At 42.4% G+C, this 27,524-nt stretch overlaps 2 protein-coding genes across 11 annotated transcripts; one reads left to right on the top strand and one right to left on the bottom strand.

The window, feature by feature from the left end:
* The first annotated feature begins 5,669 nt into the window (after positions 1–5,669).
* LOC135506761 (N-acyl-aromatic-L-amino acid amidohydrolase (carboxylate-forming) B-like) lies at positions 5,670–16,792 on the top strand. Of its 10 annotated transcripts, none has more exons than XM_064926126.1 (9): positions 5,670–6,013; positions 8,317–8,423; positions 8,597–8,672; positions 9,550–9,770; positions 10,399–10,594; positions 12,938–13,031; positions 13,166–13,273; positions 13,685–13,800; positions 16,357–16,792. In XM_064926126.1, the coding sequence occupies exons 4-9, from the start codon at positions 9,550–9,552 to the stop codon at positions 16,552–16,554; spliced, it is 933 nt and encodes a 310-aa protein (XP_064782198.1). In that variant the 5' UTR covers positions 5,670–6,013; positions 8,317–8,423; positions 8,597–8,672; the 3' UTR covers positions 16,555–16,792. The 10 variants fall into 10 exon arrangements, with proteins under 10 accessions (XP_064782198.1, XP_064782199.1, XP_064782194.1 ...); XM_064926127.1 differs by having other exon boundaries at positions 9,547–9,770; XM_064926122.1 differs by having other exon boundaries at positions 8,591–8,672.
* Positions 16,793–18,627: 1,835 nt separating this feature from the next.
* On the bottom strand, positions 18,628–27,289 carry LOC135506763 (claudin domain-containing protein 1-like). The gene is made up of 5 exons (XM_064926131.1): positions 27,180–27,289; positions 26,059–26,642; positions 25,435–25,542; positions 21,159–21,296; positions 18,628–20,983 (listed from the first exon to the last, which is right to left on the bottom strand). Exons 2-5 carry the CDS (start codon positions 26,348–26,350, stop codon positions 20,763–20,765), a joined length of 759 nt encoding a protein of 252 aa, XP_064782203.1. The 5' UTR covers positions 26,351–26,642; positions 27,180–27,289; the 3' UTR covers positions 18,628–20,762.
* Between the last annotated feature and the right edge of the window lie 235 nt (positions 27,290–27,524).

Raw genomic sequence — 27,524 nt, 5'->3', positions numbered from 1 at the left:
TGTAATAGTTACTACGGTGCTGCTATTCAAACAGTAGAAGAACGACAATAGCTGGCCAGCTAACCTAGAAAGCTAACCTAGAAAATCGCTCTAGACTACACAATTGTCTTAGATACAAAGACGGCTATGTAGCTGGCTAGCTACGATCAAACAAATCAAACCGTTGTACTGTAATGAAGTGAAATGAAAATGTGATACTACCTGTGGAACGACGCGGAATGTTGACCGGGTAGTTGGAGTTCAATTCGGTAGAGGTTGGCTAGCTGTTGGCTAGCTAGCTAGCAGCATTTCCTACGTTAAGGACGACAAATAGCTGGCTAGCTAACCTCGGTAAATTAAGATAATCACTCTAAGTCTACACACTCTAAACTGCACAATTATCTTGGATACGAAGACAACTATGTAGCTAGCTGACACTACGCTAATCGAGTCGTTCAGTTGAGTGTAATAGTTACTACAGTGCTAGTGGACAGTGGATGTTAGCTAGCTGCTTAGCTGCTTAGCTAGCTGCTTAGCTAGCTGCTGGGCAGATACGTTAGGACGACGAAATACGATAATTATGCAATTGTCGTTGATACAAGGACGGCTATGTAGCTGGCTAAGAAGAAATTGCTAAGATTAGACAAATCAAACCGTTGTACTATAACGAAATGTAATGAAAAGTTATAAAAAGTTATACTACCTGCGGACCGAAGTGTAGATGCGGCCGCTCGCTCCAACCGGAACGAAAAATATGTAAAAACGGAAAAAAAACGATATATACAAGGGACACGACACGACAGGACGTCTTACTGCTACGCCATCTTGGACCATCAGTGGCACCACAAAATAATATTTATAGAGCTGTTATCTTCCGAGTAAACTCTTAAAGACCTAGTAATATTTTACATCAATAGCAGTCAATATTAATCGTCACCTTAATTCAGTCTCATCTGAAAGTTGTAAATTCTTGGTTATCTGCACGAACCCTGGCTAACAAGTTGAATCAGCAATACAAAATTGGGTTGAATTATTTATTTACTAAATACCTAACTAATCACACAGAATTACACATACACATAATTAATCATAACTTGATTACAAATTACGTCATAAAGGAAAACGTCCCTAGCGGGCGGAACAGATATGACAGCTGGTTACACAAAAGAAAAGGGTCTGGGTTGGAGTGAAAGAGCGGGAAGACTGAGGAACAAAGGGAGAAGCTGTGCTATCGTAAATACAGTATCTTATGCATTCTAAATTACCACCCATTTGGAAAAGGAAAATGCAATAAATATTTACTCTGAGCTGCGATTAGGTAGGTTGGTGGTAGATGGAAGGCCGTGTTGCCCAACCGAGTCCTTTGTCCTTTGAAGAATGTCTCTGCTGGTAAATTGGATACGTTGTAGTAACGTCGTTGTGTGGTAGACGGAATACTCTGTCTGTTCCTTCCTAACCTGCGTTTGCAGCTGCTGTTGCTAACTCTACGGCTAGGAGGTATCACTTATGTAGTGAATAAGAGTTCAAAGTTCATACCATTCGCAACCAAAGCTCACGCTGATGTTGGCTTCGTTCTGTAGTTATTATCTGAACCATCGGACCGTCGTCCTCACATCCTCGGAACAGGAGGTGATATTGTCGTCAAGGCTTTATATAGGAAGGGAGAGGAGGGCGTGTTTGAAAAGTTTTAGAGCCCATGTCCCTTCACAGGGGCGGGCCACTGATTGAGCAGGGCCCTAACCTTATGAAAACCCAAATCTCACATTTTAGAAGCTAAAATCACATTTCATCCCATCACAAATAATTTCATATTCAAACATTTAAATTGAACAACAATTCCATGTGAATCCTATAACTCTAATATGTAGACTTTCCACAGTAGAGTTTATGTCATCTTATCATTGATGAGAATGTCTCAGATGACAACCGAACTGACATCATATTCGTTATGTACCACCGCATATGTTCAATTGGTCGGATTACCAGAATATAGTTCATTTCCCCCCACCTTCTGATGTTCCCAGAATCTCTATGTTCGCCAAAGGGGTTTGCAAATGTAACATCAGTAGGGTAGAGAGAGGAAAAAGGGGGGAAGAGGTATTTATGACTGTCATAAACCTACCCCCAGGCCAACGTCATGACATTCCTATACTTTACACAAAAGCACCAAAAAGGCATTTCATATAAAACTATCAGGATACTCAATGCCTATCTATCCTCTCTTGCCCTCTTTTTCCAACGCATAATACAATGCATGGAGTGGCAGGGTAGCCTAGTGGTTAGAGTGTTGGACTAGTAGCTGAATGGTCGCAAGTTCAAATCCCTGATCTGACAAGGTACAAATCTGTTGTTCTGCCCCTGAACAGGCAGTTAACCCATTGTTATGTCATTGAAAATAAGAATTTGTTCTTAACTGACTTGCCTAGTTAAATAAAGGTTAAAAAAAATACAAACTTAATCTTAAGGCGCTGTTTATAATAGCTTCATCTATTCCTCAACTATTCTTAATGTCTGTCGTTCTACAGATTGCGACAGCAGGGGAGATGGGTCTGGTTCCAAATTCTGTTTGACAGAGTGGTTTCACACAATTACCTTTCAATCGGTTCTTTCAGTCCACCTGGTATAAGTGGCGTGGTCTATCCTGGGAGAATGATAGCTCGCCTTGGGAGAAAATTGAGTTGGAATTGAATGGCTGGTAAGAGGTTGATAACATAGTCTTTGACCTGCCTCGTGTAGGAGAGGTGTAGAGATTCGTCTCTCACCAATGGCTTTATATAGGAAGGGAATACATGTATGTCGATTTGGATGTTTGCTAAATGGCATACAGTGAGTGTACAAAACATTAGGAACACCTGCTATTTCCATGACAGACTGACCAGGTGAATCCTATGATCCCTTATAGATGCCACCTGTTAAACTAACTTCAATCAGTGTAGATGAAGGGGAGGAGATGGGTTAAATAAGGATTTTGAAGCTTTGAGACAATTGAGACATGGATAGTTTATGTGTGCTATTCATAGGGTGAATGGGCAAAACAACAGATTTAAGTGCCTTTGAACGGGGTATGGTAGTAGGTTCCAGGCACACCGGTTTGTGTTGGGAACTGCAACGCTGCTGGGTTTTTCACACTCAACAGTTTCCCTTGTGTATGTAATGGTCCACCACCCGAAGGACATCCGGCCAACTTGACACAACTGTGGGAAGCATCAACATGAGCCAGCATCCCTGTGGAACGCTTTCGATACCATGTAGAGTTCATGCCCCGACGAATTGAGTCTGTTCTGAGAGCAAAAGGGGGGGCAATTGACATGGTTTGGGATGAGTTGGACCGCAGAGTAAAGGAAAAGCAGCCAACAAGTGCTCAGCATACGTGGGAACTCCTTCAAGACTGTTGGAAAAGCATTCCTCATGAAGCTGGTTGAGAGAATGCCAAGAGTGTGCAAAGCTGTCATCAAGGCAAAGGGTGGCTACTTTGAAGAATCTGAAATATTCAAATATATTTTGATTTGATTAACACTTTCTGGTTACTACATGACTCCATATGTGTTACAATGTAGAAACTAGTAAAAATAAAGAAAATCCCTTGAATGAGTAGGTATGTCCAAACTTTTGACTGGTACTGTATATATGCACTGAGTGTATAAATTATTCGCAACACCTTCCTAATATTGAGTTGTACCCCCGTTTGTTCTCAGAACAGACTAAATTTGTTGGGGCATGGACTTTACAAGTTGTCGAAAACGTTCCACAGGGATGTTGTCCCATGCTTATTTATTTTGATTCCAGACTCTGAAATTGCTCCTTCTGACATTACTTCATTTCTTTGTTTGTACTGTTTTGTATTGCTAGGTGTTATTACTGCACGTTGGAACTAGAAGCAGGAGAATTTCTCTGCACCTGTTATAACATCTGCAAATCTGTGTACACGACCAATAAACTTTGATTCGATTTGTGTGTGTGTGTGTGTGTGTGTGTGTGTGTGTGTGTGTGTGTGTGTGTGTGTGTGTGTGTGTGTGTGTGTGTGTGTGTCCAGACCAATTAGATTAATGGAAATCCCAGGTTACGCGGGCCGGCATGATGCACGTCCACAAAGAAAGCAGAGTGCTTTCCATGGGTCAACCACAGTTTCCATGGGTCAACCACAATTCTTCACTTTCCATGGGGCAACCACAGTTTCCATGGGTCAACCACAGAGCAGGCTCAGCTTGCCCAGCTGCCATAAATTGTCCACTTTCACTTACACAATGGGGATGAACCAGAAAGATCAGTTTTAGGCTAGACCTTCTGGAATTCTTTACAGTTTTGTTGTTTTCCTAAATGCTCAGTTCTCTTGCCCCAGGCAATAGGGCGAACCCATAAGGTTCCTGCTACAAGTAGGTTCTGGAGTTTTACCTACTTACATCAGGAAGAAGAGATCTCTGTGGTGCCACCTCTGCTCCTAGTCTCTCCTGTCCTGTTTGAGTCTTTATGTGTGATTGACTGACCCAACAGGATTAGTGGGCTAATTACAGCTTTGGAGAAAGAGAGAGCGAGAGAGAGAGAGAGGGGTGGAGACGAAAGGAAGATGGAAAAGAAGGACAAAACAGGTCAAAGAGGGAGGGCAATGAGGAAGAAAATGAAGAAAGCATTAGATGTACAACACACCCACTTTAGAATGTTATTAGTTGACACAGGGAAAGTATATGCTTTGGAAAAACTTTATTTTACGGTATAGACATTAGCAAGTATTTACTCAAAATGACACTAAAACGGTAATTACATAGTAAAAAGCTATGACTAATAATTATGAATAAATAATAATAATAATAAGCTATGAATTAATCTACCAGTAGATTAAGATACGTCAATTGCCGACTTTGCATTTTGGAAACTGGCCTTTCTCTTCCATCCCTTCCTTTCCCCCACCCTCACAAACCTTCTCTTTCTCTTCCATCCCTTCCTTTCCCCCACCCGCACTAACCTTCTCTTTCTCATCCATCCCTTCCTTTCCCCCACCCCCACTAACCTTCTCTTTCTCATCCATTCCTTCCTTTCCCCCACCCGCACTAACCTTCTCTTTCTCATCCATCCCTTCCTTTCCCCCACCCCCACTAACCTTCTATTTCTCATCCATCCCTTCCTTTCCCCCACCCTCACAAACTTTCTCTTTCTCATCCATCCCTTCCTTTCCCCCACCCCCACTAACCTTCTCTTTCTCATCCATTCCTTCCTTTCCCCCACCCGCACTAACCTTCTCTTTCTCATCCATCCCTTCCTTTCCCCCACCCCCACTAACCTTCTATTTCTCATCCATCCCTTCCTTTCCCCCACCCTCACAAACTTTCTCTTTCTCATCCATCCCTTCCTTTCCCCCACCCTCACAAACCTTCTCTTTCTCATCCATCCCTTCCTTTCCCCCACCCTCACAAACCTTCTCTTTCTCATCCATCCCTTCCTTTCCCCCACCCCCACTAACCTTCTATTTCTCATCCATTCCTTCCTCTCCCCTCACAAACCTTGCACCTAACAACTTATGAAAAATGTATGATGATGGCTCAGATCACAATCAATGTCTTACCTCTCTCTCTCTCTCTGTCTTTTTCTCTCTGGGAGACTCAGCACTTCGTACTGCAGTGGTTTAGGACCAGCAGAGGGAGTTCCTATTACATCATAAATGTTGCCAACTGAAATCTGATCTGAGAATAACATTAATGGGAAGGAGGCACCAGGAAGAGGGGAAAGGAAATAAGGGAGGGATAGATTAAAGAAAGTTCCGTCTGTGAAAATTGGGGATTTGCTAAGGGCGTCGTCTGCTGTTGTGTGTGTGTGTCTTTGCACACCCTTGCGCGTGTTTGCGTGGTGTGTGTGTCAGGTCTTTCTTGCCTCTGTCATTGAAAAGTCCTGCTGTAGTGCCTGTTTTGTTCTGTTTACAGATTGTGAAATTTGGCTCACGCATGGGTGGGCTAGTTGAAAAGTTCAAAGGTTGCTGACTGCTCAGTATAACTTGGGAGACTGTAGTCCCAGCCAGGGAAGGAACGTTCACCTACACCACACGGTAAGACTGCTAGCCTTATACTTTTCTCTACACCATGTTGAGAGTTCTTACCTGTCTCTCATATGGATTCCTTTGGGTGTTAGTGACTGAGTGTGAGTGCGTGTATACTTGCACAGCTGGTGTCTGTGTGACTGCACACTTGTTTGTGGGAGGGGTGTGTTGTATACATACATACAATGTGTGTGCCTTGAAGTGCAGAAACTGAGTGGCCAGAAAACACATACTAGTATATCAACTGCTACATTTCCTGCTTGCCTGTTTGTCCCGGAATTTAGATTTCCTTTGCTCTCTGGCACAGTGAAGACAAACAAAGTGGGTCTGTTCATATGACAGAGTGTTAAAGTTCAGAACACGTTATATGACAGAGGGTTAAAGTTCAGGACACGTTATATGACAGAGGGTTAAAGTTCAGGACACGTTATATGACAGAGGGTTAAAGTTCCGTACATGTTATATGACAGAGGGCTAAAGTTCAGGATGTAAACATTGTTGTCAGTGTATGGTGACACCATGATGGATTTATACAATATGAGCTCTGAGAGCCACTTTATATATTTATGATAGAGCATTTGAGAAACACCATTCTCTATGAAAATAGCTTTATACTATTCACAGTTGGTTTCCATAGCATGTGCCATGTAAAAAAATACATTAGGAGAAGCCACTTATAGATTAGAGCACAGGTGGCCAAGCATTCTGGAGAGCTTGGTTATGTAGGCTTTTGCTCTAGCCTTGATTCAGCTAATCAATGTCCTGGTGAGCAGCTGATGAGTAGAATAATTGATGATAGATTGGGATTAGATTGAGGGGAAGTGAGAATAACATGGAGAAAGACAAAGACGGACAGAGAAAGACAGAGAAAACCGAGTATGACAGAGATAGAGACAGAAACCTGAAGATGATTCCCCTGCTCTTACAATGACCCAGTGACACAAAAAACAGTGATATGATATCTGAGTCAAATTCTTCAACTGTGGATAAGTAACATACAATGAATAGAAGCTATGAGGTCAGGCCTTAGTGTCCTGCATTGAATAGTTTTACAATGGTTGTTACCTAAATGCAACATTAATTGAATTCATTTTTTTAACCTTTATTCAACTAGGCAAGTAAGTTAAGAACAAATTCTTATTTTCAATGACTCGCCTAGGAATAGTGGGTTGACTGCCTGTTCAGGTGTAGAACGACAGATTTGTACCAGATTTGTACCTCGAACTTGCAACCTTTTGGGTACTTGTCCAACATTCTAACCACTAGGCTACCCTGCCGCCCCAAATGGATTCATGTAAACATTACAGTTTTGAAAACAAAGTTTGTCCAAAAAAAGCTGTCTCCTGGCACAATTTACCACAGGTATGGGGTAAGTTGAGTTGTGTGTAACGATCTCCTTCATCTGAGGAACAGGAAAGATCGGACCAAAACGCAGCGTGGTAAGTGTCCATGTTAATTCAATAAAACTGAACATGAAATTCAAAATCACAAAGTGAAACAACGAAAATCGAAACAGTCCTGAAAGGTGACACAACACAAAACAGGAATAAAAAACTACCCACAAACACCAGGTGGGAACAGGCTACCTAAGTATGGTTCTCAATCAGAGACAACGATAGATAGCTGCCTCTGATTGGGAACCATACCAGGCCAAACACATAGAAAACATAGAAAAACAACATGGAATGACCACCCCAACTCACGCCCCGACCAACCAAAATAGAGACATAAAAAAGGAACTACGGTCAGGGCGTGACACCGTGGGACAGGTTAAGTGAAACCACCTACACATTTCTGTACTGAATGAAATATAACCACTAACTTTAAGACCATATTTATCTTTATTTGCCAAACACAATTCCACATAATCACTTTTTTGTCTTTTAATAATTTTAAGTATCTTTTAACACAAGCTTAATACCTAACAAACGATTATAACACGTTTAATTAACACTCATTGTTACCTCATATCCCAGTGATAATGCTTTGGATACGTATAGGAACTAAACACTTAAATTTGGTCAACTTGCCAATGGCTCAACTTACCTCATGGTCATTTCATGCTAGGTTTTCGGACCTCATATTGAAGCTTATAGAGACCCCAATGGATGAATTGAATAATCTTAAAATGATCTACTTTTGCTTCGATAAGCGTCATGAAACCTTTAACACCAAACATTTATTTTACTTGTTAAAAATACATTTTTTGAACTAACTTTTTCCATGTGGTTTCTTCCTTCACAGAGTCCATGAAATGATGACCTCTTCCTAAAAACTTGGTCAAATGATTCATTTTGTGTATGCTTTCCTAGAAACACTGGTGGCTCAACTTAACCCTTGCCTCAATATACCCCACTCTCCTCTACCCATTGTTTCAAATAACACCGCTGACCCTCACTAGCCTGCGAAAACTGTGAAGGTTGGTGCATTCATAGTTAGAGAGAGAGAGAGAGAGAGAGAGAGAGAGAGAGAGAGAGAGAGAGAGAGAGAGAGATTTTTTAGTGCAACCATGGTTAATGGTAAACAGCTTGGATCCTAACAATGCTCCTTAACTGGAATCTAAACAATTAACTTAACTCTACCAAGCCTCAGTTCATACAGTAAACCTGGACCAAGGAGCCCATGAGGAATCACTTAACCACCCCTGGGGACATCGGAACCAGAAGAAGTAATGGTCTTATTGCGGAGAGTTGTCCATAGTAGACTGTGAACATAATAGCCGGGAATACCTCTAGGGCCTCTGGGGTTATTTAGGGCATTGTCTGACTATTGTACCTGTGATGAGCAGAGGTGGCACCACAGGTCTCAGAGTGGTGGTTCAATTTTATTTGATTCCTGATTGTAACCAGGTAAAACTCCGGAACCTTGTTCTGGGGCAAGTGAACTGACCTGCCAGGCAAGTTTAGCCTGCTGTAATGTTGACCCAGGTGATTTATTTTGGCTGAAAACCACAAAACTGTAATGAATGACAGTAGGCCTAGCCTAAAACGTATCTTTCTGGTTTACCCATTGTTTAAGTGAAAGATTAACAATGTATGGCATTCATAGCTAGGGGTGCTGAGGGTGCTGCAGCACTGGCTGATCAAATAAGAAGTGCATATTAACAAGGAACTAGGCCTTTATTGCTCCTGTATGAGAAGACAGAAATACTCATCAGCAGATCCAGAAGTGGTGAAAAGGGCTGAGGCAAATGTCTGCTCACCACATTACCATGGCCCTGGTAATGTGTAATGCGATAGAGAGCTCAAAGATGACTATTTGCTTACACTGTGGTTATTATTTTACAATACCTCTCTCTCTCTCTCTCTGTCTCTCTCTCTCTCTGTCTTTCTGTCTCTGTCTCTCTCTCTCTCTCTCTCTGTCTGTCTCTCTCTCTCTGTCTGTCTCTCTCTCTCTCTGTCTGTCTGTCTCTCTCTCTGTCTCTCTCTCTCTCTGTCTTGCTCTCTCTCTGTCTCTCTCTCTTTCTCTCTCTCTCTCTCTCACACTCTCTCTCTCTGTCTCTGTCTCTCTCTCTCTCTCTCTCTCTCTCTCTCTCTGGCCAGCAGATGGAGCCAGTCTCTCTCCCACCGCAGTCCCGTGTCGCCCTCTGTGGTGGCACCCATGGCAATGAGATGTCGGGCGTGTATCTGGTGAGGGAGCTGCAGAAGTTGGAGAAGGTAGGGTCGGCGACCTTGACCACAGTCATATCCAACCCGCGTGCCGTCCAAATGTGCAAACGCTACACCGACGTGGACCTCAATCGTTGTTTCACCGACGCCATACTCAGGTAAAGGTTGCCATAAGCACAAATGAAACTACACATGCAATCAGTGTGATCCATCAAGGGATAGTCCACCAAAACTACAAATGTATCCTATCATCTTACCACTAACAAGTATGGACCTGTTGGCAAATTAACTATTCAGGTGTGAACTGTATGAATCAAAGACGAGATCTTACAATGCATTGTAAAGAGACAAGGAAGCATACACAAGATAGCTTCCAAATAATATATTCCTCCACTGTGGAGTCAGTAAATTAACAATGTGGTCATGGCAACATTTCCAGATAGCTTTGTATTGGAATATTCTGAACCTTGCAGCCTGGGTTGTTATGTGCCTTGCTATCTGAACAGTCTATTAAAGGTTTTGCATTTATGGGACTATATCATAATTCATTCTTAGTACTTATTGATACTCAAGATTTATTCAACCCTACAGAGCTGAAGGGATGACATCCCAAAGAGTTTGGTGGCATTTACTTCCTCCTCTCAGTCTCTCACCAGCAAAGATGAGTTGTTGGTTGTTCTCCCATGCCAAGGCGATACACCTTTCTTCTAGTATGTTCACTCTCTGTTTCTGCCTCTCCCACTCCCACTCTCTCTTCCGCTGTCTCCATTCTCTCTCCCTCCCTAGTTCACCTGTGACGGACACCACTCCGTACGAGGTGAGGCGAGCCCAGGAGCTGAACACTCTACTAGGGCCCAAGGGCAGCGCGGGGGCCATGGACCTGGTGTGTGATCTCCACAACACCACAGCCAACATGGGCCTCAGTCTCATCTCCTACTCTGCCCAAGACTGGGTCATCCTGCACATCTATAGACAAATCAAGGTGAGCAGAGTTTCAATTCAATTAAATCAAATGAGGGTTAAGGATTAGGTGAAACTGATCCAAGACCTGATATTTGAAACAACGTCCCCTTGTCCTTAGTTGTACTGCCAGCCCCCAATGTGGGCCATAAAATAGGCTCTCTATGTTGTTTTGTTTCCGTGCGTGGGAATTAAGAGCGATCTTCTTTGGATACTGTGTTAACTAACATCCAGACGAGCTTCAATGCCATACAACTCTCCTTCCGTTGCCTCCAACTGCTCTAAAATGCAAGTAAAACTAAATGCATGCTCTTCAACCGATCGCTGCCCGCACCTGCCCGCCCGTCCAGCATCACTACTCTGGACGGTTCTGACTTAGAATATGTGGACAACTACCAAATACCTAGGTGTCTGGTTAGACTGTAAATTCTCCTTCCAGACTTACATTAAGCATCTACAATCCAAAATTAAATCCAGAATCGGCTTCCTATTTTGCAACAAAGCGTCCTTTACTCATGCTGCCAAACATACCCTCGTAAAACTGACCATCCTACCGATCCTCGACTTCGGCGATGTCATTTAGAAAATAGCCTCCAACACTCTACTCAACAAATTGGATGCAGTCTATCACAGTGCCATCGTTTTGTCACCAAAGCCACATATACTACTCACCATTGCGAGCTGTACGTTCTCGTTGGCTGGCCCTCGATTCATACTCGTCGCCAAACCCACTGGCTCCAGGTCATCTACAAGTCTCTGCTAGGTAAAGCCCCCCTTATCTCAGCTCACTGGTCACCATAGCAGCACCCACCCGTAGCACGCGCTCCAGCAGGTATATTTCACTTGTCACCCCCAAAGCCAATTCCTAATTTGGCCGCCTTTCCTTCCAGTTCTCTGCTGCCAATGACTGGAACGAACTGCAAAAATCACTGAAGCTGGAGACTCAAATCTCCTTCACTAGCTTTAAGCACCAGCTGTCTGAGCAGCTCACAGATCACTGCACTTGTACATAGCTCATCTGTAAATAGCCTATCCAATCTACCTCATCCACATACTGTATTTATTTATCTTGCTCCTTTGCACCCCAGTATCTCTACTTGCACATTCATCTTCTGCACATAAATCACTCCAGTGTTTAATTAGTATATTCTAATTACTTCGCCACCATGGCCTATTTATTGTCTTACCTCCCTTATCTTACCTCATTTGCACACACTGTATATAGACTTTATTTCCTTTTCCCCCCTACTGTATTATTGACTGTATGTTTGTTTATTCCATGTGTAACTCTGTGTTGTATGTGTCAAACGGCTTTGCTTTAATCTTGGCCAGGTCGCAGTTGTAAATGAGAACTTGTTCTCAACTAGCCTACCTGGTAAAATAAATAATTAAATAAAGGTAAAATAAGAAAAAATCTGTTTTAAAGGGAAAGTGGATGGTTAATCTGAAGCATGGTTGGAAGCATTGCTGTCTGGATGAGGAAGGAAATTAGTCTGTCTGTTGCTGTCTTTAACCATGCTTCCATCCACAGTTTTTATGCGAGTAAAGTCACACTGTGTAACAAAAATAATGACAGCTGCGATGGAAACAGGAAGATTCGGTACAATTTATCAATGTTCCTTCGATATGGTGGGACCTTTTGCGTAGAAAAAATGTATTATTGTAAAGAAATGGCGGTGGAAACACATTTAATGCGCAAATATTGATATAATAACCATCATGTTTAAGTAAACTTGGAGTCGCACGGTGATATGGTGTGTGGTCCTCCCACTACGACTCGGGAAACTATGCAGTTTATTAGGTTACAGATGGTGAAAGTGCTTGATGCTCCTTTCCAATAAATATCTCGGGTCTTATTCTGGTGACATGATGATCGATGCTTGACTGCCGTTTTGACAAATAAAAAACATTTTTGCTCTTATCCATAATAATCTTGCAACGTAGACTAGCCTACCCACATAGCCTACCCGCACTGTATCTGCAAGCTGTTGTGCGCTGCGGTTTGCTAGAGTGCGAGTGCCAAGAACATTTGCTATTTAACTCAACAGTTTTTTTTTAGAGTTGAAAATGTGATGGAAACGCATTGCGAAAAAGTACATCTGGTGGAAACACACCACTGGTGGGAAAATTGGCATATTTTCTTTATGCAGATTTTAAAATATTCGTATGAAACTCTGTTCCCAATTGGATGGAAACTTAATTTGGCTGGCTGGACTGATTGGAGTGTATAATTTCAACATGACTCCATTACTGTCTTAAAGGGGAAGTGCATGCACCATCTGACCCGGTTTCTATGAGAAGGGCTTCATTTTACTCCTACAATCTGGGTTATATGGGAGTGTAAAGTGTTAATCTGTATTCTCAGAGGAAGATCACCTCAGTGCCAGTGAGGTTTATCCTGCTGGATCTACCGCTAGCTGATGTCTACTCTCAGGACTCCCTGGGCAAGCATGGCTTCTGTAAGTGTTTGTGCTGTGTGTTCATAGGAAACACACCATGCAATCTTCTTCCTGTCATAGGAAACCAGTGTTTTTTCTGTATGTTTTCCCATTTGCGTGACAAATGTATTCATTCTAGTGCTGTCACTCCACAGCGATAGAGGTGGGACCTCAACCCCATGGTGTGGTCAGAGCCGACATCTTCAACATCATGAAGGAGGCAGTCGACCAGACACTAGATTGGGTCCAGTGCTTCAACTCAGGTACTTGAACTCCCATCAACCGTAAACATTGCTGACCCCTCACATCCCCTACACACAGAGTACACAACCCTTGATCATCTCTACCTGGCCTACAGCCTTGGTCAACAACATGAATAGCATTAACATCATTCATACCTACACGCATTTAGCTCCCACGTACCAGGAACAGATACAGTTAGATTTTCTTCAAGCACAAGGGCCTACCATTCAACACTATGTTGTCTTCACGGCATTTGTGGTTATTGTATTTTGTATATTTTTTCCTATCTTGTGTATTATAACTGACCTGTGCTCTTGTATATAATGTATATATATGTATCAAGACAAGTTCCCTTTCAAGAGAAATGACATTTTCGATTCTATTCTAGTCATTAACCAATTACAAACCATCTCTCATCTTATCTCTACCAGGAAGTGCCTTTGAAGGTGGGGAGGTGGACGATGTGTACACCTTCGTGAAGAGTATCGACTACCCAAGAGACCCAGAGACCAATCAAATCACTGCTGCCATACATCCCCAACTACAGGTTCAGAAACCTTCTGCCCTTGTATATAATTGAACCTTCCTGCAGTTGGTTAAAGTCCTGTACATGGACCCTTCAATGCATTGCTGCTGCAGCACTTCCTGATAAATTGAAATACTTTTTCCATAATTAGGCAACAAAAATCAAATGTTTTCTCCTAAAGTTATATTACTCCTGTCTGAACAGTCATAAATGACATATTTCAAAATACTAAACCAGAGTGCATAATTTAGCCACAGAGGATAAATAGCTTCTAAAAAATAGCTGTGGATGAAGTTTTATCACAAGCGTTTACAGTCGGGAACTCCGCAATTTGGGCAGCATGCGAGCCAAGTATAAAACAGGTTGTTGAGTTGTGGCCATAGACATAATCCCCCCAAATTATTTTTGAACCTCCAACTAACCATGGAACTTTGACTGTTAAACTCATGGGTACACTATCAATGGCTGCCAGTTCTGACATGAATGGGAACTGTCTTTTTTGCATTATATTTCTATGGGTGGTTGCAGCTGCCAGTTTGCCTTTCGCAAATTTCAAAATACAATTTCGAGAAAAACGTAGGCCTACCGTTTTAAAAGTAAATGCCTACTGCCCGAAAAATTTGAAACAACTTTTGAATGAGTCTGAGTAAATAGCATTGTTTTTCAAAGTAGTTTATCTTAAGATATTGGCACGAGCTCATCGGCCATCACCGGTGAGTAGCCTCTGCTTCATCTTCATCATTGGGTGAATCAGTGCCACTGGGGAGTGTATATTGTAGCCTACTGTAGCCTATACTATATACTGTATACAGTATACTACATATCAGGGTTTCCGATTATGACAAATTGACGCCGGACAAGTCGTCGGAAAGGTTTTTATTTATCGGACATTTGAGAAATTTACCGGTAGTCCATATGCATTGGGTACTTAATCCATTAGAGCGTCCACCCACGCAGCCAACGCCAACAATAAACTATGGATAATGACCAAATGTATACATGTTCTTAAAAACAGCCTATAACAAATTACAAAAACACTATTAATTTTGTTTCCATGTTTAGCATAAGCATTTTCCTAAAACAATAATTGTCCACCTCGCGGTTCAGCTGTCAGAGATTTGTACGCTAAATGCATCAGGGCATTGTATAGGCTTAGGTGTGCACTATATGCTATTAATATTTCAAAATAGATATAAAGGAAGAGAAGCTTAAGCCTAGCCCCAGAGAGAGAGAGAGAGATACCGGCGGCATGCTATGACACCGACATGCATTTCTTTGTCCTTGTCAGATAGGCTACTGCGTCTGCTATACAGATAAAGGCGTACATGAGGCTAATTCGTTATTTTTCTATTATAATATTTGTTTATAAAGATAAACATTACATTGTTAGATTATAGGAGTAACTCTGGTAGGCCTAAAACTTTCTTCCTCACCTCAAGTTCAACTGTCGGAGTCAGTTGGAGCGCCGTAGTGCACTGCCTTCATGTCATAGGCCTGCAGTATAATAGGCTAGCAGCCACACCGTTTCAACATTTTATTGGGACAATATCAAAAGTAAGTCAAGTCATTGTTTATAGGGAAAATATGAGTAGAATATTATATCAAGGCAGACACAACATTACAGTTGGAATGTAATTTGGCCAAAGAAAATGGCTCAACAGAATGAAACAAAACCTTCACAGAAGATTTAAACAGTCTATATTGCAGAAATGACCAAGAAAGGCAAGTGCCTACCGTACTCAACACATGCTGACAGCTATAGGCTAATGATCTTTATTTTTTACAAAAGTTACTTATAACACATCTTAAGTTAAATACAGAGCACATCATTAAAAATAAACTTAATTTAGCCAACATAAATGTCTCCACAGAATGAAACAAAACACATTTAGCATATTTCAAGAATTGGTTTAGATGAATAAACAGGCCTACAATAATAACAATGATATGCAGTAAAGATACAAAAAAATAAAAAAAAGTTCAAAAATGGCCTCCTACCTGAATAGCACGCTGCACTGTTCAGACACATCAGATGATACGGTGTCCTGTAAGGCTGAATTGGTCACCTTCTAAAGTAAACAACTCCCATGTAATCTTAATCTTTTTGACCTGTTGCATAGACATAAAATGATGTACAAAATGTCCCAAATTTCCTCACGGTGTCTCTTACAGCCTGTTCGAGTTCAGTGTGTACTGGCAGCTACAGGAAGCTTATCTTAAATCACAAACAACAGATGACTTAAACATGAGAGCAGTGGACCAGGCCTTGAAGAGTGAGCGGCCTCTAATTTAATAGCAATCCCAATGCTCAATCTTCTTCAAATTACTAAATTATTGCATTATTGGATTGCTATCTGAAAGCCGATTACCATTTACTTTGTTACTTTCACTAGTCCTTCAACCAGGACTTTCTCAATCTACTACTTATGTACACTGATCACTCCCAAGCAACATTCTGCTTCCCCCCCTATTAGAAGGTTGGAAGGCATTGTTCTCATTTTAGTATAATTTCACAGCATAGAAGTAGTACATGATCTAAAAAAATCTAAGCATGCTGATGTGAATCTTTCTCACCAGGACCGTGACTTCTGCCTCCTCCATCCGGGAGATCCCATGTTCCTGATGTTTTCCGGGGAGATGGTGAAGTACGAAGGGGTAGAAGTCCTACATCCCTACTTTGTGAACGAGTGTGCATACTATGAGAAGAGCATTGCATTCCACCTGGCACGAAAGATGACACTCACTATCCCCCCCTTGCGAGTGAAGAGAGATTGATGAAGGTAGAGGGGGAGGAAAAGAGAGACAATTTGAAGAGCAGGAAAATTAAAGGACAAACACACACAGAGCCTTAATCTTAAGAAGCACTTACTAGTCTAACCTCATTTTCAATTGATTTTTAATTCTATTGTTTTTAGTCATCACCAAATATCCTCAGGAATACTGTATGTGAAAGGATGCACTTTTTAATGCAATAATCTAGTATTTCAATTAAACATGTACATTTTCTGTTTAATTAGTTGTCTTCATAGTGATGTAATGTTGCATTTCATTGCTCCATTTAAGTTTGTGCTAGGTACAGACGACACCTTTTAGATTACACCTTTTAGGTTACAAGGTACACTATCTATACAAATTATGTGGACACCCCTTCAAATGAGTGTATTTGGCTATTCCAGCCACAACCGTTGCTGACAGGTATATAAAATCAAGCACACAGCTAGCAATGTCCATAGGCAAACATTGGCAGTAGATTGGCCTGATTGAAGAGCTCAGTGACTTTCAATGTGTTACTGTCATAGGATGACACCTTTCCAACAAGTCAGTGTGTAAAATTTCTGCCCTGCTAGAGCTGCCCCTGTCAACTGTAAGTGCTGTCATTGTGAAGTGGAAACGTCTAGGAGCAACAATGGCTCAGCCACAAAGTAGTAGGCCACACAAGCTCACAGAACGGGATTGTGAATGCTGAAGCTCGAAAGTGAGTAAAAATCGTCTGTCCTTGGTTCTCACTACCGAGTTTCAAACTGCCTCTGGGAGCAACTTCAGCACAATAACTGTTCGTCGGGAGCTTCATGATATGGGTTTCAATGGCTGAGCAGCCGCACACAAGCCTAAGATCACCATGTGCAACGCCAAGCATTGGCTGGAGTGCTGTAAAGCTTGCCTCTATTGGACTCTGGAGCAGTGGAAACGCGTTCTCTGGAGTGATGAACCGCGCTTCACCATCTGGCAGTCCGATGGACGAATCTGGGTTTGGCGGATGCCAGGAGAACGGTACCTACCCTAATGCATAGTGCGAACTGTAAAGTTTGGCGGAGGAGGAATAATGGTCTGGGGCTGTTTTTCATGGTTCGGGCCCCTTAGTTCCAGTGAAGGGAAATGTTAATGCTACAGCATACAATGATATTCAAGACGATTCTGTGCTTCCAACTTTGTGGCATACGTTTGGGGAAGGCCCTATCCTGTTTCAGCATGACATCGACCCTGTGCACAAAGTGAGGTCCATGCAGAAATAGTTTGTCGAAATCGGTGTGGAAGAACTTTACTGGCTTGCACAGAGCCCTACCCTCAACTCCATCAAACACATTTGGAATGAATTGGAATGCCAGGCCTAATTGCCCAATATCAGTGACCGACCTCACTAACGCAGTTGTGGCTGAATGGATGCAAGTGCCCGTAGCAATGTTCCAACATCTAGTGGAAAGCCTTGCCAGAAGAGTGGAGGCTGTTATAGCAGCAAAGGGGGAACCAACTCCAAATGAATGCCCATGATTTTTGGAAGATTTTCAATGAGCATACTTTAGGTCATGTAGTGTATCAACGCAGAATGTCGTCATGCAAAAAACAGCTCGGGTTTGGCATGAAGTTGGATGATTGATAGGTGGTTGTCTTGGTAGGCAGTGTCAGAGGTAGTGTCGCAGCATCGAGAGGAACCCTGGATGATTAAAGGAGCATAATGGTTCGGAATGGTTGAAAGAGCGTGGTGGTTTCGGGAGGATGGTTTCTTGGACGTTATGGTATCGGGAGATGAAGACAGTGTTTGGGGTGGGAGTCCTGGTGGTATCTGCTTCTCAGCAGAGTTAATGTATCCTGGAAAAAAAACAAGAAGAGCAGAGAAGAGATGGGTGGTGGAGGGATGCAGAACGCTATCAAAGATCAAGAGAACAAGAAATGGATTGGGTGAGTATATACAGCCATTGATTGGCGAATGGGAGTTGTAAATTGTTTGATTGTCAAGAGGGAAGAAGATGTAAATTGTTAAAGGTGTGGTCTTTCCTCATGTTACACACATCATTTTAATTATTTAAAACACACTCACGCACATACAATATTAACACTCAGACAACCAGACCGGAGGTCAGCATAGGTTTACTTTATTGTTATGGAAAACAATTAAGCAGTGTGCCACAAGGTGTTTCAACACATTTAAACACCCTTCATAAAATGTGTCCCGGTAAACCATATCTGTTGAGTGCTCATTTACCAAGCGTACTTGGAGTTAGTGTCAATTGTCTTGTCATTGGTAGTTTCAAGCTGGCTTCAAAACACTGTAGGCTTCCGAAAACCTAAGTATTGTAACTACACTTCAACATAACCGAAAAAAAACATCAAACATCAAAAGGAAGATCAAAACACTGGTTAGCTATAGTGGTGTCAAAACGACACAGGGCAACATGTCTTTACATTCAAAACGTTTAAGTTAACAAAGATGGATGACAATGGCAAAGAAGTGGTTACATTCCAATAGGTGACATTCAATCAACATATGACGAAATTAAGCAGAAAATTCTCATATGTTGAAAAAAATAAAAATAAATGAAATGTAGGCAAATGGGGTCATGTCACTACAACGCGCTATAGATCACATAATACAAAACCACAAAAAAAAACATATTTAGTTGAGGAAAACCCACAAAAAAGGCTAGGATTATCTATCCATGCAGTGATGCAAAAAGCTTTCATTCATAAATGGTAGAGATGGCAACAGAAGCAAAGGCAAAATATGACTCCAACTGTTTACTTGAATTTAAAAAAAGCATCGCTAAAGATGCACCTACAAACACATGGTTTCAAGAAAAAACGTATAAAACGCACCTCACCTTCTCATCAACCACAGGTTGTGTTATACCTGATGCACATACAGCACATGCTGCTGGGGAGAAATTAATCGTAAAATCAAATTGACCACTTGTCTTTATGAATCTCTTAGGATATGTTTATACAGGTGATGTCTCGTTTGAGGTTTTATTGGCTAGTGTCAGCTGTCAAACAGTTGTGCTTAAGGTGGAGTGATCGTTTAGGCCACCCTGTATGGTGTAGTTAAGGTGTTGTGAAGATTCAGTCACCCTAAAATCTGTCATTCAGGTATAGTAACGGGGAGGATTGTCATGACGACAACACTGTAAATCCGTAGCTGTTTCAGAGTGAATCATTGGGCCACCCTGTGCTCTTCATGCCTCGTCCTGGCGAGGCCAAAGTGTGCAGGCTTTTGTCCCAGCCCGGCACAAAATCACTCGAGTTGGGTTCAGTAGGGCACAACGTTGTGGTGCCTTCAGATACTCTGACATGACGAGTAAGAAATGTCAGCTCTATTTATCCCATTTCTATTCACAATGCTTCAGTACATTGCACCCCCTGAACGTGACCCAGATCAGGACCTTTAACAGCTTCGGTGCTGGGCGAAGACAGACGCAAACATACAAAGGCCTTCCAAGAGCAGAGGGGTGTCCAATGAAGCAAGCTAAAACTACTCAGGGTTTTCCAAAATTAACCAGCCATCTTTGTTTTATTACTTCTCGTGAATGCCGTCTTTGGTGTGCTCGTCAACGCGCAAGCACTTTCTTCCCACTCCAACCCCCCAAAAATATTTATGATGTTATATACAAAAGTGTTACATTGCGTGAAGTTTGAAATGCATTTGGTTATTACTAAATGTGTTAAGTAATATTTTTTTACACAAACAAAACATTTGATTCAATTATTGAATTTTTTGTCTTCCTCAAATGAAAGGGATGACAACGCAATCGTTGATAGAGGGGAATCTGATTTCATTGGTCCTCAACTCAGGATTCAGGATGTGGAGTTAGCTGCAAGTTAGTCTGCCCCGGAGCAGGTTAGTTCTGAAGGGTTCGTTGCCATAGAAATGTACGTATTTGGCTAAAAGGTGAGCCACTTTCGTATGACTGGTATCCTGAATTGAACTCAGACTCAACCAAAGTTACCTTGCTAACTACTCAAATCTGCTTCGTAGGACACCCCTCGGGAGTATGAATCATTGTTGTGTAGACTGCCATTTAGGGTCACATTCAGTAAAACATGCAGTTTGTAAAATGTTTAGAAACGTAGCCATTTCATAGAAACAATCTCATCTTCTACAAATTGGAGTCCGCATGTGACTGGAAACACTACAACTTCATATTTTCCATTTCAAAATGTTATGCTCTTACTGAACGCAACCCTGACATATGAAATAAACCCCTGTCTCTTTAGGCCACCCGGTAGGCAGTCATGCGGGTGTAGTTCTGGCGGTGGCTCCGGGCGGCCCACAGGAAGAGGGCAGCCGCCATCATCTGCAGCGGTGAGGAGATGAGGGCCAGGTAGAGGGACCAGCCCAGGGAGCCATCCACACCGTCGGGAAGCACTGAGACCCTGTGGAGCAGGTCCATGCCAGCCAGGAAGCAGCACACTGTGCCCAGGGAGCACAGACCTGGATGGGAAGGACAACAATGAATGTAACTTCATGCAATTGTACATTTAACCTTCATGAATCCCTTAGCTTTCATTAGTACACTTTACATGTGTTGTTGGGTGTAAAGTGTGTTTGTGCGTGGTGGGATTAAGGGTGTTGAGAGGCATTGTGATTATCCATGTAGTTCTCAAACCTGCCAGCAGGTGGAGCACTCCTACACACAGGGTGGGAGTAATGCTGCGGCAGAGGCAGGCGCACACACCGATGAGCCCGCTGAGGAACACCAAGGCTAGGGACACCAGAGGCAGCAGGAACTGGCACCTCCACAGGTCTGCTCAGACACAGAGCGAAACCAATTTAGAAATGTCAGAAAAGTGCAGTACAAATAAAGTTATTTTTATAGATTCGTAGACAGATGAACAATATCTGAAGAAAGAGCTTTATAATGCCAAACCAATGTTTATTACTGTGTCTATTTGCTTGAGAGAGAAAGGGAAAGAGATCAGTTCACATGACTGTCAGTAACAAACAGTGGAAACCACCAAATTTTCAACTCTCATTTCTATGAAACACAGTTTGAACCAAGGTTATTATAGTAAATGAAACACTAAAACTAATCCAGAAACTGAAATAAAATTAACAAACCTGTTTGAAAAACTAAAATTATACGACTTCAAAAACACAAATAAAATAAAATGTTCCGTTTTTCTCTCTCAATTTTTAGGAAAAATTCTAACAGGTTTTTCAAGCTTCTGAATCTGGTGGGTCACAGATTGGGTTTGAGTGGTAAGGTTCAAGCAACCCACTGTAGACAAAAGTCAGAGGTGCAACTGCAGAAAAGGGGACACAAATCAAAGTGATCTTTTAGACCCCTCTAACCAATTCATTGTACACGTCAGGCCTATGTTTTCTGCTGGTGAGTGTGTGATATGGGGGCTTAGAAAAGTTAATTTCAACTTTTATAAAAAATAAATGTAAAAACAAGCTAAACAATCGCAGGTTTGTTGACACTGCCATCATGTTGATCTGAGCCTTGCTGTTAGAAAACCACTACATGTCACAGATGCACCTCCCCAGACTTCACTCATCGACAACAGTCGGCTTCGTTAGCCTTACTACTCGATCACATCCAATGAGAGGAGCGTGATGCAAGACTTTGCTCTAACACAAAGTAGCTGTGCATGTATACGGGTGCGCTTCACGCTTCTACATCGTGGTAGCTACGGGACTAAAACAGCCGAGAGGTTTAGCCTCGCTCTTTAATGCTGCTGGTTGTAAAGGAAATTGACCCACTACTACTGGTTTACTTCGTGCATCTACATCATCTCACTGGCGGAGTCTACCTTTAAAACCTAACCTAGGACTTGACCCATCACCTGATGCATTTCTACCCCACAGTGGCAAGACGTGAAATCTCAAAATACACAAAAACTATGTAACACAAGTCTCCTAGCCTCCCACGCACAGTCTACTTTCTGTCCCTAAAACAGATTCTAAATAATATACAAACAAAAAGAAATACATGTTTTATAAAACTTAAACTAAATAAAACCAGTGAACCTTGTTTGAACTACAGTATGATCATACATTCCGTGTATGTACAGTGCCTTAGGAAAACATTCAGACCCCTTGGCTTTTTCCACTTTGTTAGGTTACAGCCTTATTCTAATTTTGGCTAATTAATGAAAAATAAAACTGAAATATCACATTTAAATAAGTATTCAGACCCTTTACTCAGTACTTGTTAAAGCACCTTTGGCAGCAATTACAGCCTTGAGTCTACTTGGGTATGACGCTACAAGCTTGGCACACGTGTATTTGGGGAGTTTCTCACGCTCTTCTCTACAGATCCTCTCAAGCTCTGTCAGGTTGGATGGGGAGCGTTGCTGCAGGTCTCTCCAGAGATGTTCGATCAGACTCAAGTCCAGGCTCTGGCTGGGCCAATCAAGGAAATTCAGAGACTTGTTCTGAAGCCACTCCTGCGTTGTCTTGGCTGTGTGCTTAGGGTCGTTGTCCTGTTGGAAGGTGAACCTTCGCCCCAGTCTGAGGACCTGAGCGCTCTGGAGCAGGTTTTCATCAATGATCTCTCTGCACTTTGCTCCATTCATCTTTCCCTCGATCCTGACTAGCCTCCCAGTCTCTGCCGCTGAAAAACACCCCCACAGCATGATGCCGACACCACCATGCTTCACCGTAGGGATGGTGCCAGGTTTCCTCCAGACGTGACGCTTGGCATTCAGGCCAAAGAGTAAGCCAAAGAGCTGGGCTGCCAGCTGTAGGAAGAGTCTTGGTGGTTCCAAACGTATTCCATTTAATAAAGGCCACTGTGTCCTTGGGGACTTTCAATGCTGCAGAAATAGTTTTGGTACCCTTCCCGAGATCTGTGCCTTGACACAATCCTGTCTCTGAGCTCTATGGACAATTCCTTCAATCTCATGGCTTGGTTTTTGCACTTTATTTATTTTATTTCACCTTTATTTAACCAGGTAGGCTAGTTGAGAACAAGTTCTCATTTGCAACTGCGACCTGGCCAAGATAAAGCTTAGCAGTGTGAACAGACAACACAGAGTTACACATGGAGTAAACAATTAACAAGTCAATAACACAGTACAAAAAAAGGGGAGTCTATATACATTGTGTGCAAAAGGCATGAGGAGGTAGGCGAATAATTACAATTTTGCAGATTAGCACTGGAGTGATAAATGATCAGATGGTCATGTACAGGTAGAGATACTGGTGTGCAAAAGAGCAGGAAAGTAAATAAATAAAAACAGTGTGGGGATGAGGTAGGTGAAAATGGGTGGGCTATTTACCAATAGACTATGTACAGCTGCAGCGATCGGTTAGCTGCTCAGATAGCACGTTTGAAGTTGGTGAGGGAGATAAAAGTCTCCAACTTCAGGGATTTTTGCAATTCGTTCCAGTCACAGGCAGCAGAGTACTGGAACGAAAGGCGGCCAAATGAGGTGTTGGCTTTAGGGATGATCAGTGAGATACACCTGCTGGAGCGCGTGCTACGGATGGGTGTTGCCATCGTGACCAGTGAACTGAGATAAGGTGGCGCTTTACCTAGCATGGACTTGTAGATGACCTGGAGCCAGTGGGTCTGGCGACGAATATGTAGCGAGGGCCAGCCGACTAGAGCATACAAGTCGCAGTGGTGGGTGGTATAAGGTGCTTTAGTGACAAAACGGATGGCACTGTGATAAACTGCATCCAGTTTGCTGAGTAGAGTGTTGGAGGCAATTTTGTAGATGACATCGCCGAAGTCGAGGATCGGTAGGATAGTCAGTTTTACTAGGGTAAGTTTGGCGGCGTGAGTGAAGGAGGCTTTGTTGCGGAATAGAAAGCCGACTCTTGAGTTGATTTTCGATTGGAGATGTTTGATATGAGTCTGAAAGGAGAGTTTACAGTCTAGCCAGACACCTAGGTACTTATAGGTGTCCACATATTCAAGGTCGGAACCATCCAGGGTGGTGATGCTCGTCGGGCATGCGGGTGCAGGCAGCGATCGGTTGAAAAGCATGCATTTGGTTTTACTGGCGTTTAAGAGCAGTTGGAGGCCACGGAAGGAGTGTTGTATGGCATTGAAGCTCGTTTGGAGGTTAGATAGCACAGTGTCCAAGGACGGGCCGGAAGTATATAGAATGGTGTCGTCTGCGTAGAGGTGGATCAGGGAATCGCCCGCAGCAAGAGCAACATCATTGATATATACAGAGAAAAGAGTCGGCCCGAGAATTGAACCCTGTGGCACCCCCATAGAGACTGCCAGAGGACCGGACAGCATGCCCTCCGATTTGACACACTGAACTCTGTCTGCAAAGTAATTGGTGAACCAGGCAAGGCAGTCATCCGAAAAACCGAGGCTACTGAGTCTGCCGATAAGAATATGGTGATTGACAGAGTCGAAAGCCTTGGCAAGGTCGATGAAGACGGCTGCACAGTACTGTCTTTTATCGATGGCGGTTATGATATCGTTTAGTACCTTGAGTGTGGCTGAGGTGCACCCGTGACCGGCTCGGAAACTAGATTGCACAGCGGAGAAGGTACGGTGGGATTCGAGATGGTCAGTGCACTGTCAGCTGTGGGACCTTATATAGACAGGTATGTGCCTTTCCAAATCATGTCCAATCAATTGAATTTCCCACAGGTGGATTCCAATCAAGTTGTAGAAACATCTCAAGGATGATCACTGGAAACAGGATGCACCGGAGCTCAATTTAGAGTCTAGTATAAAAGGGTCTGAATACTTATGTAACTATGGTATTTAATTTTTTAGCAAAAAAATTGAAATACCTGTTTTCGCTGTGTCATTATGGGGTATTGTGTATAGATCGCTGAGGATAAAACATTTTTTTTTAAAGTTATCCATTTTAGAATAAGGCTGTAACAAAATTTGGAAAAAGTCAAGGGGTCTGAATACTTTCCAAAGGCACTGTATGTGTGTGTGGCTGCAAGGCAAGACTCACATGTCCGAAGCACGTCCTCCCCAGTGTTGTGATTCCCTGGGTCTTTGTACTTGGGTACAAACTGCTGAGGCAGAGTGAAGCTCACACACTGTGTTACCATCTTAGGATCTGAGAATACAAGAGAAGAGACAGAGTTAGACCGGGGTTCAATCTGATGTGGGTTGTCGACATTGCAGCTTTTAAAAGGCAATGTTCACACGTTTGCATTCACGGTTAAATGAGGCAGATTTCCACTCAATCAGAGATTGCCTTTAAAAAGCTGCATTGTCGACAAACTGCGATCATATTGAACCCCGGACTCATTGGAAGTAAGCACCAAATATTTATACTAATATCAAACCCAGTGTTCCTCCTGTGTGGGTATCAAAAAAAAGAGGGCTTTTATTTTATAATACAATATTAGCATAGTGTTTAACACTGATTGGCACAGCTATGTGTAACTGTCTATCCAGCACACCGTTTCTGTACCAACACCTGCAATGAATGCTGTAATAAATATAATATATTTATAAATAATCATAATAATATATAGTAATATAATAAATGCCATTTAGCAGATGATTTTAACGTGGTTCAGTGACCCTGCTCCTCCACTCTAGTGTGTGTGTGTGTGTAGGTTCTTACCAGGCTCTTTGAACCAGTGTGACTGGCCTGGCGCATGTGCCTGCACACACCTCCACCACAGCCCCAGTGTGCCGTTGAGGCGGAACAGCGTGTCGCTGTAGGTCTTTTCATCAAACTCTCCGTTGATGAAGTCCTCCCGGAGCTCCGAAGCGTTGCTGGCCTCATGGTTGCCGGGAGGACTTCGGTACTGGTACCAGTGCTGTGTTCCCACAGCAATGGAAAGATAGACAGTGGCCAGCAGACTCAGAACAGAGCCAATGACCAGGGCCGTAGCGTAGCGGTTATCCACCATGGTTTCAATTCAAGAGTGTGTCTGTTTGTGGGTGAAAATTATTTCCCTCTTACTGCATTTGTTAGTGTGTCTACTTCTGCCCTCCTATGAAGTCAAAAAGTAGGGGATAAGGGCCCTATAAGAGGTCAGCTAGTCAGTGGGCACTTGACAGCATGGCAGTGATGTCCTTAACATTGAGAGCGCAGTTCCTGAGCATGATGGTTGTTTCAGTGCTTCCCAGCCTGTCGTCTTCTGTGCCTTCCTTGTAGTCCAGGTCCTCACAACCACACCATCACCAAGTAGGCCAGCGTCACTGCGTTGAAGGAGAACAAATCAGAAGAAAATGTATTTCAAACTGTCATTCAACTACATTTTAATTCAGTTCTTAGACTGGCACATTTAGTCTCTGATAGCAAGATCCTGTAACGTTAACTAACAAGCAGAAAAGTTACAGGTATAAGCACAAATTAAAAGGGAGTTAGCTAGCTGTCAGTATCTTGCTAAGGCGAATGCAAATAAGCATATGGTAATAATGATTAAGTAATGACATTTATCTGCCTAGCTTACTAAACAGAAATCTATTTCCCTGCTATGAGGAAAGTTTCAAAGTGGCAAGAATTACACATATTGCCTTTTATCTACCGACTGCCATCAAAGGCTAATATTGCTAGCTAACGTTAACTGGTGCAAAACCGCCACGACAGTGGCATGTTTCTTGAAAAAAAAATATATTTGTTGTGAATGAAAAAAACTCAGCATACATTTAAATAATTGACCAATGTAATGGCTATCAGATGAATTTAAACGATACTAACGTTGAAAGCAAATACGAAATAGCTATTCAACTCACTCAATAGCGTTCCTTTTCCGGATGATTTAAGGCTTTCACTAGTTACCCCAACCACAAAGTCCGAATTGGTCCAAAATATGCAAAACATTTAATGAAAACAAAAATGTGCTTTTTGGTCTTAATTTAAGGTTAGATATAAGGTTGGCAGTGTGGTTAAGGTTAGGTTTTTAAAAACATTTTATGAATATTGTAGAAATAGAGGGGTTTATGACTTTGTGGCTGTGGTAACTATTGAGGGGTGTGGGTTCTTTTGTCAAAGCAGCATCATCAGACAGCGTCTTGTGTACCACTGCCATGTGGGCTTTGTAGTTTTTGGCAATACGTTCGCCGTTCTATACAGTGACG

This window comes from Oncorhynchus masou, chromosome 20 (assembly GCF_036934945.1).
Source record: "Oncorhynchus masou masou isolate Uvic2021 chromosome 20, UVic_Omas_1.1, whole genome shotgun sequence".
NCBI lineage: Eukaryota > Metazoa > Chordata > Actinopteri > Salmoniformes > Salmonidae > Oncorhynchus > Oncorhynchus masou.
This window is presented reverse-complemented; position numbering and strand designations above follow the sequence as displayed.